At 36.0% G+C, this 19271-nt stretch overlaps 1 protein-coding gene across 3 annotated transcripts in view; it reads left to right on the top strand.

Annotated features, from left to right (window-relative positions):
- Positions 1-8655, top strand: part of PAK2 (p21 (RAC1) activated kinase 2) — an 88725-nt gene extending 80070 nt beyond the window's left edge. For 2 of the 3 annotated variants that reach the window (XM_024752111.1, XM_024752110.1), the window contains 3 exons: positions 1825-2021; positions 4208-4345; positions 4800-8655. In XM_024752111.1, the coding sequence (XP_024607879.1) occupies positions 1825-2021; positions 4208-4345; positions 4800-4886 (422 nt within the window). In that variant the 3' untranslated portion in view covers positions 4887-8655. The remainder of the gene's footprint in view (positions 1-1824; positions 2022-4207; positions 4346-4799) is intronic. The other variant, XR_003004061.1, reaches the window with a different exon arrangement.
- Positions 8656-19271: the final 10616 nt, after the last annotated feature.

Raw genomic sequence — 19271 nt, 5'->3', positions numbered from 1 at the left:
TCTTTCCCTAATTAACTTCTGTATCAGACATGGTAGAGTCATGGAAAAAAAAAAACAAAAACTCCCTTCCTCTGCTGGCTATAATCTCAGTTCCAACCATGTCCTCTGGAGGATTCAAGAAGACCTTCTACTGAGGTTTCTCCAACTATGCAAAATTCAAGGCATTTCTTAGATCAAGAGACCAAAAACTTTTTCTTATGTTTGCCTAAAGAGTTTGGCTCCTTTTTTAACGTCTCTTTTTTTAAGATAGATACTCCAAAGGTTATTCAACCACAAGAAAAGGGGACCCAGGTTCTGTCGGATAGTGAGAATATATAGTTAATAATTGTAATTTTAGTGGGAAAACTAGAAATTGACACTCTCATACATTTTTGGTGGATACACAGGTAACTAAATTTGACTTTTTTAGTTAATATGTTACCATGGCTCTACCACTTACTAGATGAATGATCTTGGATAAGTTATCTAAAAATATGTATGCCTCAGTTTCCCCATTTGTAAAATGGAAATCATAACAGTAGTAAGTATGCCTGTCTCATAAAGTTATCATGAGGTATGTTAATTCTTATGAGTTATTATACTTGGAACAGTTATAAGCACTCATTTTAGCTGTAAATGTTATGATTTGACCTAACAATTGCTCTTTTAGGATTCTCTCCTATAGAATTACTGAACATATGCACAGCAATAAGTACAAAAATGTTCTCTGCAACCTTGTAAAAAAGTCCAACAGTATCTTAAATGTCTAGTAGTACAGAAGTGATTACATTATGGCATTTTTATGTTCCGTGAAGTTGTGTAGTTACAATAGTGAGGTGGGTTAATGTACTAATATGGAAAGATATCTAAAAAATTAGGTTTTAAAAAGCAGTTTACAAAATATCCTAACTAGGTAAAATAAATCAGTCAGTTCACGGGTATTATTTGTACATTTGGAAATGCATAACGAAGAGTCTAAAGCTTACAAACCTAAATGTTAACAGTGTTTACATATGGAGTAGAATGGGTTTAACAGTAGAAGGAAGGAAAAAATTCTGGATTCTCATCTTGACTTTTCTACTAAATTAATACTGGGTACTAAATTAGGCATTCTGCTCTTCAGTTATAAAATGAGGTGGTTAGAATAGAGTAATGCTGGTGAAGACCTTGTAGGTACAGTTGCAGTTAAACATGCTCTTTTCCTAGGCTCTCTGCTGAGTCGGATGCTTATTATTATTAATTCTAGCTTCTGTTTATTTTCTTCAAAAGTAATTTCCACCTCCTGACCTTTGCCTGAGTCACAGTGGACATAGTTTTGGTGTCCGGCTTTGGTGACTTTTTCTTTTAGACCTTTTTCAACTTTATTAAAATTTTTAGGATAGAATTATTTAGAATAAAAGGCTTCCTGATAGAGCTTCCCTGGTGGCGCAGTGGTTGAGAGTCCGCCTGCCGATGCAGGGGCCACGGATTTGTGCCCCGGTCCAGGAAGATCCCACATGCCGCGGAGTGGCTAGGCCCGTGAGCCATGGCCGCTGAGCCTGCACGTCCGGAGCCTGTGCTCCACAACGGGAGAGACCACAACAGTGAGAGGCCCACGTACCGCCCCAAAAAAAAAAAAAAAGGCTTCCTGATAATTTACCCTCTACTTGTGGGAAGGAAAAGCTAAAAAATGAGAGTATATAACATCATCAAAATATTTGTAAGCCCATTCTGGTTTTCTTTATTAATACATTCTTAAAAATTAAGAGGCTGAATACTCAAATGTAATTAGTTAAATCATATTAAGTAAACTCTTAAACAACCCATGGACACCATTAACTCAAGATGTTTTATTTTGTTTTATAGCTGACTTTGGTTTCTGTGCCCAAATCACCCCTGAGCAGAGCAAGCGAAGTACTATGGTTGGAACGCCATACTGGATGGCACCAGAGGTGGTTACACGGAAAGCTTATGGTCCTAAGGTTGACATCTGGTCTCTGGGTATTATGGCTATTGAGATGGTAGAAGGAGAGCCTCCATATCTCAATGAAAATCCTTTGAGGGTAAGACCAATTAAGCACCAGCCTTATTTTAAGAAAAATAATTTTCTTTAAATCATTTATTTAGACCTTGCTTTTACAGGCACTGGCCAAGAATTTAGGATACGAAGTTGATAAAACCTAGTCTCTGCCCTCACTCTACGTCTAAAAATGATTTGCTTCTGGCTTATTGAGTTGAATGTGTTAGGTAAAGAGTTTGTAAATTTTTGGTAAGCTGTGTGGTTTCTAAATTTGCACATAAGTAAGAATTTGGTCACTTTTCTGCAGAATTAAGGGGCTCTAGATATATCCTTCAGGTTGTTGACTTTGAACCTTGGCCTCTGTACCCCCAGGTACAAAGAGGAAAGCAGGGTCACATCTATGAGAAACCTGTGTAGATGGCAATGTTAAAGCCCATATTCAAACAAAAGAGTGAGGGTTCTGAGAAACAGATGAAGTCAGTAGATTTTAAACAGTTATGTACGTATTCCAGCAGCTGAGGTGGAGAGTTCCATCTTTCTTTCTTTCTCTTTTACCTTTTACTTCTTTTAAATTATCATATATGACTCAATATCAGTAGTTAATAAGGAAATGCAAATCAAAGCCTCAACAAGATCACTTCACCCTTACTAGAATGACTGTAATCAAAAAGGCAGACAATGATAAGTGTTGGTGAGAATGTGAAGAAATTGGAACCCTCATACACTGCTAGTGGAAATGTAAAATGGTACAGCACTTTGGAAAACAGTTTGACAGTTCCTGTAAAAATTAACTTTGAGTTACCATGTGACTTGGCAGTTCCACTGCTAGATAAATAACAAAGGGAATTAAAAGCATTCATCCACCCAAGAACTTGTACACAAATGTTCATGGCAGCATTATTCATAATAACCAATAGGTGGAACACAGGGAATTTTTAGGGCAGTGAAAGTATTCTGTGTGATACTATAATGGTAGTTGCATGACAGTGTACATTTGTCAAAACCCATAGAACTGTGCAATACAAAGAGTGAACCCCAGTGTAAACTACAGACTTCTGTTTAATGAAAGTGTGTCAGTATCGGTTCATCACTTGTAACAAAGTGTACCGTACTAATGTACGATTTTAATAATGGGGGAATTCTGTGTGTGTGTGTGTGTGTGTGTGTATGTGTGTAGGGGTGGTATATGGGAGCTGTGTGCTATCTGCTCAATTTTCTGTGCATCTAAAACTTCTTCTAAAAAGTCTACTGAGGATTTTGGTTTTTTTTTTAATTTCATTTCTAGGAATTCAAAGAAAATAGAGAATTACATAAAGAATACAAGGATTTTCCAAAGGGGATTGACTAAATTATGAAGCACCCATATAATAAGACACTATTCAATTCAGCCATTAAAATAATTTTATAGATCTAATCTGTTATTATTGATAGTAATGATGAGGGTGGGATACAGCTAGTTTTGTTTCGTTTTTTTTTTTTAAGACTTTGTTTTTTTAGAGCAGTTTCATGTTCACAGCAATATTGAGAGAAAAGTACAGAGATTTCCCATATGCCCTCTCCCCCTACCCATGCATAACCTCCCCCATTATCACCATCCCTCACAGAGGGTACATTTCTTACCATCATTGAACCTACACTGACACATCATTATCATCCAGAGTCTATAGTTTACATTAGGGTTCACTCTTGATGTCATATGTCGTGGGTTTGGACAAATGTATACTGAATAACGTGTCCATTATAAAAGTATCTTAAAGAGTATCTTCATTGCCTTAAAAATCCTATGTGTTCCACCTGTCCATCTATAGCTATATAGATATAGCTAATTTAAAATTTCTTAAAGCAGTTTCAACAAATCCCATTGTTTTGAAATGTGGTATGACTTGGAAAAAAAATCTTAAGAAAGATAAATGGGATACTATATGTGGATGGTGGGATTGTGGTCATTTTTCTTTATACCATTTTATTATAGTGGTAGTTTTATTTATCATTATGTATTTATAATCCAAAAAAAGAAAAAGGTGAAGATAATTTTGAAAAAGAAGTCAGGGAAATGTAACATCTAAAAATAAAGTGAAAAATATCTAATCGAAATGGGTAGAAATAATAACCACACTTTAGTGTGTATGACAATTGTCTTTAAATACATAAAAGATCCATAAAGTTTAAAGTACTCTCTAACTTTGCTGAGCTATCTTAAGTATGTCAGAGTTGTTCTTCTATTCTTAGGCCTTGTACCTGATAGCAACTAATGGAACTCCAGAACTTCAAAACCCAGAGAAACTTTCCCCCATATTTCGGGATTTCTTAAATCGATGTTTGGAGATGGATGTGGAGAAAAGGGGTTCAGCCAGAGAATTGTTACAGGTGAATTTGGAAATAATACTATTTTGGGAAAAAGTTGACTTTTTTGAGTAATGGGCAGAAAGTTTACATAGAGTTCATAATTACATTTCACTATCCATTCATTACCAGCAGCATGGCAGCTGCTGCAGTTCAGGATTTTATCTGCTGGGAATAAAATACCCATAGTACTGGGATAAATGTATAAGTTTTTCATATTACCAGGTCTCACACCAGTTCATTGCAGGCATGGGTATCTGGGTCATTTAACTGAGATTTTATAATATGAGAAAAACTAAAAAGACTACACTTTCAACCATAAAAGTGATGTAGTGATTATGTTGATTTTATATAAGTACTGAAATATGTGTTTGTTAAATAAATTATGATCCATAAAATAGTCTTAGGGGCTTAATTGAAATATTTGGCTTCTAAACTGGTGACGTTTACATTTATTTTCCCCCACTCTTTCTGACAGCATCCCTTCCTGAAACTGGCCAAACCATTATCCAGCTTGACACCACTGATCATGGCAGCTAAAGAAGCAATGAAGAGTAACCGTTAATATCATTGCCGTGGCCTCATATTCTTTTCTCCATTTTCTAAAAGAAGTCTTTTAATATATGAAAATTATTATTCTTTTGGGGTTTAAAGAAATGGTCTACATAACAAGGAGGAAAAAAACAAGCTACTATTTCCTGAAGACAACCAAGAAAAAATTGCAGAACTGAATGACAACTTTCTATTGAATCCCTTCTTTAGGGTCCAAAAGGAATTGTGGACTGAATCACTAGCCTTACATCTTTCAGCAGAAAGCCCATCAGGGCCATTTATCATGCTTGAGATTTGCATTTTATTTTGCTGACTTCATTATAATAGATCCCATTCATTGTCCCTTTTGAGGTATTTTCAGTACTTGAATGGCAGATTTGAGTTTTTCAGAGTATGTGTTTTTATCTGCTAGTCTTCTTTTCTCTCCATAACTTTCTTTTCCTTGACTTGCTCCTTTTGAGTTGCTTTGAGAAATGTTTCTTATGCCTAAATTGGAGGAAAGTGTGATAGAAAATATGTAGCTCCTTATATTGGCAAAGGAGTTCAATATCGTTTAACTTTGTATAGAAGTTAGAACCAGCTATTGTTACATGTAATATTTCAGTTCAGAGTTTGAACTGAAGGAAGGGAAGAAAAGAATGTGATTTTTACCTTTTTTAACAAATGTGAAAGAATCAGTTTTAAAAGTTTCATAATAGTGAGTTGTTTGGCATTTGTTACATGTATAGAGAGAAGACTAATAATCTATATTTATAACTAAATCATTGAAACAGAAAAAGAATCCCATTGACTCTACTTTCTTGCACTGTGTTTTTCTTTCTATGTCCTCTTTAGATTTGGCTTCAGGACTTTGGTTTGTGCCGCTAGTTTCCCCTTCCCTCTTTTTTCCCCTTCATTTTGGAAATAAGTTTCTGTATATGTTGTAATTTTAGCTAGTTTGTTTTTTAATTAACCCTTTCTCACCCTACTCCTCCTCCCCTTCCCATGGTAAATAATATAATAACCATTGAATTTTCAGAATTTAAAAGTTAACCTTTTTTTTTCCATTTAAAGGTAAAAAATACTTGGAGCTAGCAGAGACAAAGTGAGAGGCTTGAACCTTGGTGAGCTCTAAAATAGATAAGATTATATTCATGAAAGAGAAATGTCAGTTACTTAGAGATGCAGCTTCTGACCAGTAAACTGTAGAGATTTGTTATAAACATTGTTTCCAGCCCATTACCAACATTTTTACTGTCTGTGAGAACTTAAGTGACAGAGTACTTCTTGGTAAATTCATGGGTCATTTGAGATGTTGAGTTACTTTAGATTTTTTTCAAATAAGTAAATAATATTCATGTAAAAAACTGGAGAAAGAAAGAATAATGAAATGTGCTTGTTGATAGCAATACATTTTTTATTTTAAAGATTTAAAAAAGGTCTGTGACCTGTAACATTAATTATTAGAGTGCCCTCTCTTCTCCCTTCCCCTCCTCCCTTCTTCTTCTCTCATCATTTTAATTGTTTGGCTTTTGGAGGCAGTATTGTCCCTTCTGACATGCCAAGAGCCACATGAAAGAGAAAAATACGTGCTTTGGTTCTGGCTTTTTGTTCCCACCATTCGCTCCTAATTGACTTCACACCTACTTGCCATCCTTCAATAGTACAAATCATGAATAAAAATAATTTTGATGTTTTGGAGTACATTAGGAGAACTTAAATATGAGTTTTATTTCCTATCATTCCCGTCATATCTCTGTTAAGATACAGGTATAAGGATAGAAACGGCTGGTGGGGTTTGTTTTTTTTTAAATTGGTAATACAGGAAGGTTTTCACAAAAATAAGTAAGATAATTAGTGAAACTTGTATCTAGAGCACTTAATAGTCTCTGTTTTCAATTTGATTCTTGATTTCATTTTTCTCTGGATTATATTGGCCTTCTACAGCTATTACTAAATTACTTTACAGAAATAAGCTGGTTTATTTCTGGTGGAAAGCTACAGCGTCTGTTGAGTTCCAGATTTGAACATTCTTTGTAAATAGTTCTCTGGATGGATTATGATAAAGAAGATGCTACCAATGAAATAGAAAACCAACTAGATGGTATAAGACTGTGATCCTCATGACCACTCTAGAAGGCACTTCCATGCGTAAGTCATAAAGGCCATATTCACTGAATGCAGTGCCAATGCCCCATTTTTATGCCTGTGACTCAACAAAGGTCTTTTCGGTTTATAGAAGCAGTTTGGGGTTTGTATTTACAACTTCCTTGATGGTTACCTGCATGTCCATTGCTGGCAACGGACTTTGTCATTAAAACCTGACTCCTAGGTTAAGGGAGCTACGCTGTGGTTTATTCTTTACTTACTTGGATAAACTAACTTGTAATAGAAATGTACTTTGGTTAATTTGAAATGTGTCAATTTTTGAATAATCTTAATCTTAAAAGCAATACAGAATTGTGATTTATTAATTTTAAATTAAAATGTTCACATGTTGTTGCAAGAAAAATTATATCTGAATCAAGATTCATGGTTTTTTTTTTTAATAACTGCCTTTTGTATTTACCTTTTTGTCATTACTTTAGAATGAAAATTCCCATTTAAATCTAAAAATTAGCTTAGTAGTCCTCTTTTGTTATTAAGACAATATTACTGTAGTATTTATTATATTTCAGACTCTCTGGCAGTCTAAAAGTTTCCTTCTCCTCTTGTTCCTTTTGCTGCTTTAAAAGGGACAGTTAAAACTGAGAAACCATGAAAATATTGAATATTTCATCCTACATAGAATAGTAAACAAGTAGAGTGATTGTGCTAGCATAAGAAACTAAGGCTAACACAACTCTGTTTTCATGTGTTGAGTGCCTGGCACACAGTACAAATTCTCTTCTCCTCAACATATAAATATTAAGCTGCTTAAAATGTATCTAGTTACCACCAGTCCTAAATGACCTGTGCCTTTAATAAGCAATTTAAAACTACCTATGAGGATTTCTTTGTAGGGCTCACATAAATACATGTTTGTTTATATATACTGTATTCTAGCCAGAATAATTTTAGATCTGATCAGGCAGTAGCTATAGTTAGAAAAAAAAAATGGGTGCTTAAATTTGCATCAGTTTTTTAATCTAAAAGTTTTAAAATATACTGAGATCCATATCCAGTGAAATGTCAAAAAATCATTATGGAATATAGCTAAAATCCAGATTAAGATTCTTTTGGGGTTTTTTTTAGTGAAATTATAGTAGTATAAAAAGCAGATTGTCTTCCTTGTCTCAACTGCTCCCACAATAAACAACTAAAATCAGTTTTTCCACAGTGTGTGTATATGAGTATGTGTAAGAAGGGGGAAAAATACACACACACACACAGATTTTATTTCTCACTAACACATTTATTGACCACTTTGACAAAGACACTGTGGTAGATATTGTGGGAATTACAAAGGAGAACCAAGCACTGGCCTGGCCTTGAGAGAACTGAAGTCTTTCTCATTCACCATTCTAGAATGTTGCCAAATGAGAGAGAAAGAAATGTATGATAATTCTGTCAAACATCTTTGGTAGGAATGTCTTGTGTGTTTTTTGTTTGTTTTGGGTTTTTTTGTTTTTGTTAGATAGAAATGGAACTAAGTGAAAGTAACTTGTCTTTTCTGTTTTGTCTTCAAATTTTATATTGACTTTTATTTTTAATTTAATCCCATTCAATTATTTAATTGTTACATTGACATTAACTGCTGTATTTGATGACCTTGTTCAATAATTTTGTTCTTTCAGGGCTAGAAATAAACTTTTTTAAATGTTCATTTTCCCTTTTCCTAAACTTTAATTCTTTCTTTAGATCAGAATAGCTTAAAAGAATAAATGTAATAGGTTTTCAAAGAATGTTCTAGTATTTTTAAGGATGAATATTTTTTAAACATGTCATGGCACCATGAATGTATTACAGAGCTCCAAATTAGAAAGGTTTTCAAAAATTAATGAGTAATAAGCATGAGCCTTCGCTCTTCTAAATCAGTTTCAGAATAAATTTGTTCAAAATGTTCTGGCTATCAGACCCAGGGAAGCACTTCTGATCTGTTGAAATACCTTCAATAATTTGGCCTGAAATTCTAATGCTTACCTAGGTGAAGTAATAAGAATCTTACTAGAATTTTTGTGTTAAATGCACCAAGAAATCTTTAAAAGTGCCATACATTAAGGCATCACTTCATTATACGCATTTAATTTGAATGTTGGATATGCTGACATGGAGAACGGGTGCATTATAGAGAGTTCACTATGAAAAAACAAAATTATACATTTTTTAGCCTGGAGTGGGGAGTGTAGGCAATGACTGCATAAAATATATTTGTTACACTATAAAACTGCTTTTTGCTATTCTGACATTTGTATTTCTTAAACTATAGCAAATGCCCAAAACATTTGCCTAAGAAAAGTTCAAAAATGCCTAGATGATTGATTTTATTGAAAAGCAGTATTTGTAGGAGCTTAACACATGCTTTACTACTACTTTGACATTTGTGACTTTTTTTAAATTAGGGAATTATTTTTTATTCAAATCATTTAACAAGTTTTTATCTTTGGAAGAGGAGGAAGAGTAGAACAATGAAAGGAAAGGTCTTTTTTGACCTTTATTTTAGGTTTTTAATAAAATAATATGCACAGATTAAAAAGTCAGGTAATCTTAAAGGAGTCATAAATAGTGCCAGTCCCCAGCTGCAGACTTTCTCACTGCAGAGTCCTGCTCCACAGAGGCATCTGCTTTTAACTTTGAGCTGGTTTTAGCATGCATTAATTTTCAGATTTCTATATTATATACTTATACAGGTATTTCTTTTTTTTTTTTTACTTTTTTATTAATTTTATTTATTTTGGCTGTGTTTGGTCTTAGTTGTTGCAACACGGGCTTTCTCTAGTTGCGGCGAGTGGGGGCTACTCTTTGTTGCAGTGCGTGGGCTTCTCATTGCAGTGGCTTCTCTTGTTGCGGAGCACGGGCTCTAGGCATGCAGGCTTCAGTAGTTGCAGCACACAGGCTCAGTAGTTGTGGCACACACAGCATGTGGGATCTTCCCGGACCGGGGCTCAAACCTGTGTCCCCTGCATTGGCAGGTGGATTCTTAACCACTGCACCACCAGCGAAGTCCTACGGGTATTTCTTGACATTTCTGTATTTTTCTTTTTCTGGAAACTTCCTGTTATGACAGTTGAGAATTTAGTTACTATTATACCATCCCATTTTCCCATTTCTACTCCCTCTAGTCTCCCAATTAAGAAAGGTGGCAAAGTTTTATTTGATTAGCAGTCAGTTTTTACCTTATGACTATGTAGGGCTGTTGTTCACTTGAGTTGAGTAATTTATTATCACATGTCATTTCTTGTGCAACTCTTTGCTTTTCTTATTGTTAATTTTGTCTTTTTGTTTCCTTTGAAAGTTTCTATGTTCCTATCGCTAAGTTTTTCCAAACTCACCACAAAAGCCCTCTGAAGACAATTTTCTGTAGAATTAAATGTCTTGGATAAGGACAGTTCCTTTTTCTTTCTGGGAACTTGATTAGGGCTCCAGTTTGGGCTCTTTCTCTACAGGCCTTCTGCCCTCGGGCATCTGAAACTCAGTTTCACTTTTCTCCTGACTTTAGATCCTTTGTTTCCTTTTGCTTGGTTTATTCCTCATTTTGGAGAAGTACATCTTTCATTAGTGTCCTGGAGAAGTACATCTTTCATTAGTGTCCTGAGGAAGGGTGCATATAGGTTAAGATTTTTAAGAGCTTGCATGTCTGAAAATGTCTCACATTTAATTGATAGTACAGGATTTTAGACTGGAAATAATCTTCCTTGAGAATTTTGAAGTCCCTGCTTCATTATCTTAAAAACCTGCCATTTCTGATAACATCTTTATATGTAACCCATTTTCCTGCCTCTCTGGAGCTTTTGTTCTGAAAATTTACCATGAAATGCCTTGGAGAGGGTCTATATGTTTAGGTTTCGGCAGGCCTTCATGATAACAGACTAATTTCCTTCAGATCTGGTAAATTCTTGTATTATTTCTTTAATAATTGCCACTTTCTGCCCCTGTTATTTCTTTCTGGAATTCCAGCATTAATCTCCTGTTTTTCTTATCTTCCCTGCTTTCCATCTCTTTGCCTTTTGTTTTTAACTTTCTGGGAGAATTTCCTTGATTTTATCTCTGACCCGTTTTTGAACATATATCAACTATCTCATTTTTTGTTGTTTTACTTATTTTTTATTATTATTATTATTTTTTTTTTTTTTTTTTTTGGCCTCGCCGTGCAGCCTGTGGGATCTTAGTTACCCAACCAGGGATTGAACCCGGAGCCACGGCAGTGAAAGTGCCAGGTCCTAACCACTGGACCACCAGGGAACTCCCTCACGTTTTTAAGATCATTCTCGTTTTCTGATCTTTTTACAGCCTTCTGTTCTTATTTCATAAATTCAATATCTTCCCTGGTGTATTAAAAGAGTTTTTCCTTAGCTCAAGTTGCCATAACAAAATACCATACACTGAGTGGTTTCAACAACAGAAATTTATTTCTCACAGCTGCAGAGTCTTAAAAGTCCAAGATCAAGATGCCGGCAAAGTAGGTTTCATTCTGAGGCCTTTCGGCTTGTGGGTGGTCACCATCTAGCTGTGTGCTCACTGGACCCTCTTCTGTATATGTACACTTGGAAAGAGCAATCTCTGTGGAGTCTCTTCTTACAAGGACACTAGTCCCATCAAAAGATCCCACCCTCATGACCTCATCTAACTTTAGTTACCTCCCAAAGACCCCATCTCCAGATTCTATACAGTGAGGGGTAGGGCTTCGATATATGAATCGGGGGCAGACACAGACATTCAAGCCATAATAGGTCATTTTTTTAAAAGAGTTTTTTAGTTATCTCCAGGTTTGTTTATTTTTTCTGGGTTCTTTTTTTAAGTATAACACTGTCTGCAACTGCACTAAACGTTTCACATTGGGTTTTCTCAGTTCTCAGCGGGACCCACTGCTCATTCATTTCGCTCCTAGGTCTTTTTTTTCCTTTCTCATTTTTTCCAAACTATATCATGACTTCCAACCCCTTTATCCCACCATCTCAACACTTTCTTCTCCCCTACTGCCACAATTCTCTGGGTTTTTGACTTTGCCTTCTTCCTTTTGGTCTCAGTGAAAGATGTTCTTCCTCTCAGTGGCCAGACTCAGCGGGGACCCGTTCGCAGTATTCCACCACCTCCCAGGTCTCCAGGCCACTTTGACTGATCCTAACTCTCCTATACCTTTTACCTATGCCTCTGTTCTTTCCAACCCTCAGCAAAACAAGCATGCTCACCTATCTTCCTTTTAAAACAGTTTCCTTTGACTTTCCTCAGGTAAGCTTGTGGAAAGAGGAGACCATACTTGCTGTTTTTCTCATTATCATATTGCATCTACTGTCAACATGTCTTTGAAACTATCCATACAAACGTCTCCAAATCACTGAATTTCCAAGAGATTCTCAAAACATCAAAAAGAAGACTTCCCTAGGGACTTCCCTGGTTGTCCAGTGGTTAACACTGTGCTCCCAATGCAGGGGGCCTGGGTTCGATCCCTGCTCAGGAAACTAGATCCCACAAGCATGCTGCAACTAAGATTCCGCATGCCTGCAACTAAGACCCAGTGCAGCCAAATAAATAAATAAATAAAGCAAAAAAAAAAAAACAACAAAAAAGTGACTTCCCTTGACCGTTAACTAGCGTGCTCACTGGTGTATTTGAGAATTTCTAAGATTCTACTCGTTATCAGTCTTCCTTTATGCAAAATAGAGGACTTTTATTCCTAGCTTTTTAAAAGTGCTGTGACCAGATATTTATTTTGGGCTAAGGTCCAGAATGTGATGCAGGTATGGATTTGGTAAGCTTTTAATCAGTAGGGTTCTGTTTTCACCACTGAATATAAAATATACAAGTAGCTCTTGGTAAACTTAGCAATCGGGAAGGAAGAGTGGTAAGGATAAAAAAAGAGCAAATTCTTAAAAATCTCTTCAGAACGTAATTTGTACTGTACATTATTTGAGTAGTCTTAAAACGTGTGTTCTTTGAGCATATTAATGTGGGCACCCAAAGGAGAAAGGCTTACCTAAGAATGTGCAGAGTGATGGAGGAAAGCCAGCCCAGCCTTAAAAACCAGTCATAGATTCTTGGTCAGAAATTAAGAGTTGATGAGTATAAAGAGATTTTTATAGCCTGTGTAGTCCTGATTATAACTTTTTAACCTAGGCATCTTAGTTTTTGTTTAGGGGAAAAGACTAAAAATATTGCCTTTCTAGAAAACAAAATATGTTCAGTATATAATGACAGCCTTTGTATAAATTTGTAACCCATAAGGTTGATTATTTTGAAATGAACAACACTCGTGGATATATAACTTCTGGTATACTCATTACTTTTTATCCACAGATCCCAGTTTATGTTCTGTAGCAGATGAAAACATTCATCCTAGTTGTGCTGCCCTTTTTCTTTTTAAGCAATCAAAATGGAGTAACAGTGCCACATACATTCTTGTCTTTCATTTTTAGATCTGTAGGTATATACAGTATTGCCATGAATGCACTGCCAAAAAATGTTTTTCTCTATTTCTTAATGAATTACTTTACCTTGACTTCTCCTATATTTAAAAACAGAAATGCACCATTTTCAAAAACTATTTGATCTGGGCCATAAGATTAAGGAATGTCTAACAGTACAATCTGATTCTGATTACTTTAATATATTGTCTTTAAAATATTTAAAGAGTTTTGTGGTTGAAGCTAGGAGACCTCTTAATCACATTCAGTATTCCTTACACTTCAGGATACTATAAGTTTTGCTTCTAGTAACTTTGTTGAAGAGCTTCGTTTTTCAATAAACTAAAAAAAAAAAAAAAAAACTTTAACCATTTGACGTTTTACTACAGACATTGCCACTATTTTGATCACACTCTTCTTGGTGATACAAGAAGTATTTAAATGTTTTGCCTTTTCTTTTGTTCATCTGTAGATCTTCTGGAGTATGTTCTAAGACCAAGGATTCATTGAAAAATAAGTTTAGGCCATAGGCTGTTCAATACATGGATCAGCCACTTTCATATAACTTGCATTGTCAGCCAAGCAAATACTTTTCCACTTCCTTTCATCTATGCATGTTTTACTGCTGATACTCCCCACTGTGTGCCACTGTGTGTCCTGTTTCAGTATTTATTTTAATGACTATGCACAGGTGACCATGGTCTTGACACAAGAAGTCTAAGTACTTGAGTATTTCTTGCTGCACATTTCTTCATCACTAAGCATTGTAAAGCAGAGCTTTATTAAAGCTTTTTTTTTGTAACTTGGTTTCATCATATAGTTATTTGTGCTTAGGAGTTTCTTCTAAATAGAAATAAAATTGGAGTGTATAATTTTAAATTTTGCTGCCAATGGGAGAACCAGTTATGCTTTTAGTTAGTAACAGTATTACTCTAGTACACTGTGCACTGAAAATTGTTGCTGTGAATTGGTTGTTTTCTGTTTGTTTTGGGTGATAATAAAAGTGCCTACATTATAGGGATTTTTTTTTAGGGTCAGATGACCCTAAAATGACACATAAAATGCTTGGAATGTGCCTAACACATACTTAGCACTCGATAAGTGTGATCTATCACTTTTTTTTTTTTTTTTTTTTTGGCCACACTGTGTGGCATGCAGAATCTTAGTTCCCTGACCAGGGATTGAACCTGAGCCCCCCTGCATTGGAAGTGCGGAGCCTTAACCACTGAACTGACAGGAAAGTCCCCACCTATCACTTTTTTTAACCATATTCATTGGACAGCCTTTTATGACAATGCAGTAGCAGATAGTGGGGCTAATGAACTGAGAATGCTGCACAGAGCTATTTGCCCTTTCCCCCACCTCATCTTTTAAAAAATGTATGCATAATATATCTTAAGGAAATTATATTGCAAATATATGAAGACAGCCCCAATACATCATTGTTTGGTAACATACTATGAAATTACGTATTTCATTTTACAGTATTGCATAACTTGCAATATGAGACACTCTGTATTATATAGTTTGGATAATCATTTTCCTGAAAGAGATTAAAAAATAAAAAGAAAAATATACTTTGGAATTGGTTTATATATTATTAATAAGTTTGACTGTAAGTAACAGGTACCCAAGAGTGACTGAACAAGCAGGAATTTAAGTCACACCAAAAAAGTCCACTGGTAGTTTGGGTTGTCATAGAGTCCAGCGATGCCACCAAGAACTTGGGCTTTGTTCATATTTTCACTCCACCATTCTTCACACGTAGGCCTATATCCTTATGCCTGTTGCCACACAGATGCACAATGGCTGCTCCACCTCCAGTCTCACGTCAGGCAAGAAGAAGAAAGGTGGGCAAAAGACAACGAGGAAAGCAGGAAGGAGCAGTGCATGTATCCAGTAAAGAACATGTTCCCAGAAACCCTTATTTTCTGTCTCATTGACCATAACTCTCATTTGGCTTCTCCTAGCTGCAAGAGATCTGGGGAAGAGTGTTTTTAAAAGCTGAGCACCTTGCCTCCCCAGACAAAATCAGACTTGTTAGTAAAGAAGGGGGAATGGATGTGGTATACAGCAGTGGCCACCATAGCTTGCATGTGAAAACTGCACAGTTTCAATTTTTTATAGCTCTTCCCCTTAGTCTGTTCATGCTGCTGTAACAGAATATCATACACTGAGTGGCTTATAAACAACAGAAACATTTCTCACAGTTCTGGAAACATTTCTCAGTCTGAGATCAAGGTGCCAGCAGATCTGGTATCTGGTGAGGTCCCTCTTCCTAGTTCATAACTCTGCTTCTCACTATGTCCTTATATGGTGGAAGAGGCAAAGGAACTCCTTGGGGGTCTCTTATAAGGGCACCCTCATGACCTAATCATCTCCCAAAGGCCCCACCTCTTCATACCATCACATTGGGGGTTAAGTCTCAACCTATGAATTTTGGGGGAGACAAACATTCAGTCTCTGGCATCACCTTTCACATCTGTTGTCTCCTTTGATACTACATAGCTCATTTTTACATAGAAGAAAAAGGGTCAGAGAGGCTGAATAATTTACTCAGTAATGACCCAGCTAGAATTTCAGCCTTTCCATTACCCATCAACTCCTCGAGAGTTAACTGGAAACAACTCAGCTCCATAGGCCTCACCTCAGCTGTATAGATAGCTGATTTTGAAGGAATGTAATTGTTTACATAGCTTATGAAAACATAAATGCAATTTCAGTATTGTTGCAGTGTTACACATTTAGTAATCCATCAGTGGGAAGAGACTACAAGTAGCTGCTATGAATTCTTGATACCCAGAGCAGGAGCAGAGATGACCCACTTGCCCAGTGCAAATGGTCTTTCATGGCTTTGCCTTGCCTTTGAGTTCCCTCTAGAGGGCGTTGCTGCCACTGACAATCTGAAAGATCGATCCTGCGGAACACGAAGAAAACATGATTCTTGCCACTGCGGTGTGATACTCAGGTTTACAACACTACTCTGGAAGAATTTAGATGTAACAATCTGTTTAGAAGCACAGACTCTCTTGGTTCTTTAGTCAAACTCAGTATCAGCAAAGCCACGTTCTTGTGGGGAGAAAACTAGGCGAGGCATCTCCCCCAACTTTCCGGTGCTCCAGAAAGCCCAACTCCTGTAATCATTTTTATTCTTTAAAAAATGTTTAACTACATAAGTAAAACAGGAATACATTCTCATTTCATAACTAACAGCAATTCAGGTTTACTCAACTCCAAGTCCCTTTCCTGAAGGAAATCTTACCCATTTCTGTCTTTTCAGACTTTTCTCTATGTATTACATCTAGACAGTGACAGTAATGTAGACCAGGCAGTTCCTGAAGTGTGCAAAGAACATTTATTTTTGTTTCCCTCTCTTCTAATCCATTTTATGAGGCTAGTTATTACCTGTTCCCTGGATGAAATTTAGAGCGAAGACTCAGGCAGTTTTACCAGCAAGTTCTATAAATATTCAAGGAAAAATAATTCCAATCCTGCACAAACTATTCCAGTATGTAGAAAACACTCCCCAAATCCTGTTATGAGGATAGCATAAAGTGTGATACCAAAACAACATGTGAAAGGGAAAATTACAGGGCAGGCTTATTAATGAAAAACCAAATATGGCAATGTATAAAAAAGGTAGTACATCCAATCAAGTAGAGTTATGCACAGTTAGTAAAATTTTACATCAATTTAATTTACCGCATTAGTATATTAAATGAGCATCTCAAAAGGTGAAAAAGAATTTAGTAAAATTCAATATCAACTCAATTTTTAAAACAATATATTTTAGCAAAGTAGGACTGTACTTCTTTAACCTGATGAAGTGTATGTACAAAAAACCTGCAGCAAGAAATCATAGGGACTTCTCTGGTGGTCCAGTGATAAAGACCCCACACTTCAACATTCACAGAAAGATACACAAGATGAAAAGGCAGAGGGCTATGAACCAGATGAAGGAACAAGATAAAATCCCAGAAAACAACTAAATGAAGTGGACATAGGCAACCTTCCAGAAAAAGAATTCAGAATAATGATAGTGAAGATGATCCAGGACCTCAGAAAAAGAATGGAGGCAAAGATCGAGAAGACGCAAGAAACGTTTAACAAAGATCTAGAAGAATTAAAGAACAAACAGAGATGGACAATACAATAAGTGAAATGAAAAATACACTAGAAGGAATCAATAGCAGAATAACTGAGGCAGAAGAACGGATAAGTGACTTGGAAGACAGAATGGTGGAATTCACTGAAGTGGAACAGAATAAAGAACAAAGAATGAAAAGAAATGAAGACAGCCTAAGAGACCTCTGGGACAACATTAAATGCAACAACATTCGCATTATATAGGGGTCCCAGAAGGAGAAGAGAGAGAGAAAGGATCAGAGAAAATATTTGAAGAGATTATCGTCGAAAACTTCCCTAACATGGGAAAAGAAATAGCCACCCAAGTCCAGGAGGCACAGAGAGTCCCATACAGGAGAAACCCAAGGAGAAACACGCCGAGACACATAGTAATCAAATTGGCAAAAATTACAGACAAAAATTATTGAAAGCAGCAAGGGAAAAATGACAAATAACATACAAGGGAACTCCCATAAGGTTAACAGCTGATTTCTCAGCAGAAACTCTACAAGCCAGAAGGGAGTGGCATGATAAAGTGATGAAAGGGAAGAACCTACAACCAAGATTACTCTACCTGGAAAGGATCTCATTCAGATTCGAAGAAGAAATCAAAAGCTCTACAGACAAGCAAAAGCTAAGAGAATTCAGCACCACCAAACCACCTCTACAACAAATGCTAAAGGAACTTCTCTAAGTAGGAAACACAAGAGAAGAAAAGAACCTACAAAAACAAACCCAAAACAATTAAGAAAATGGTCATAGGAACATACATATCGATAATTACCTTAAACGTGAATGGATTAAATGCTCCAACCAAAAGACACAGGCTTGCTGAATGGATACAAAAACAAGACCCATATATATGCTGTCTACAAGAGACCCACTTCAGACCTAGGGACATATACAGACTGAAAGTGAGGGGATGGAAAAAGATATTCCATGCAAATGGAAATCAAAAGAAAGCTGGAGTAGCAATACTCATATCAGATAAAATAGACTTTAAAATAAAGAATGTTACAAGAGACAAGGAAGGACACTACATAATGATCAAGGGATCAATCCAAGAAGAAGATATAACAATTATATATGCACCCAACATAGGAGCACCTCAATATATAAGGCAACTGCTAACAGCTATAAAAGAGGAGGAAATTGACAGTGACACAATCATAGTGGGGGACTTTTAACACCTCACACCAATGGACACATCATCCAGACAGAAAATTAATAAGGAAACACAAGCTTTAAATGATTACCTAATTGATATTTATAGGACATTCCAACCAAAACCAGCAGATTACACTTTCTTCTCAAGTGCACACGGAACATTCTCCAGGATAGATCACATCGTGGGTCACATATCAAGCCCAGTAAATTTAAGAAAATTGAAATCATATCAAGCATCTTTTCTGACCACAACGCTGTGAGATTAGAAATCAATTACAGGGAAAAAAACATGAAAAGTGCTTTTCACAAAATTCAACACCCATTTATGATAAAACTCTCCAGAAAGTGGGCTTAGAGGGAACCTACTTCAACATAATAAAGGCCATATACGACAAACCCACAGCAAACATCATTCTCAGTGAAAAACTGAAAGCGTTTCCTCTAAGATCAGGAACATAACAAGGATGTCCACTCTCACCACTATTATTCAACATAGTTTTGGAAGTCCTAGCCATGACAAACAGAGAAAAAAAGAAAAGGAATACAAATTGGAAAAGAAGAAATAAAATGGTCACTGTTTGCAGATG

The sequence above is a fragment of the Neophocaena asiaeorientalis genome, unplaced genomic scaffold (assembly GCF_003031525.2).
Source record: "Neophocaena asiaeorientalis asiaeorientalis breed wild unplaced genomic scaffold, Neophocaena_asiaeorientalis_V1.1 scaffold293, whole genome shotgun sequence".
In the NCBI taxonomy this organism is placed as follows: Eukaryota; Metazoa; Chordata; class Mammalia; order Artiodactyla; family Phocoenidae; genus Neophocaena; species Neophocaena asiaeorientalis.
This window is presented reverse-complemented; position numbering and strand designations above follow the sequence as displayed.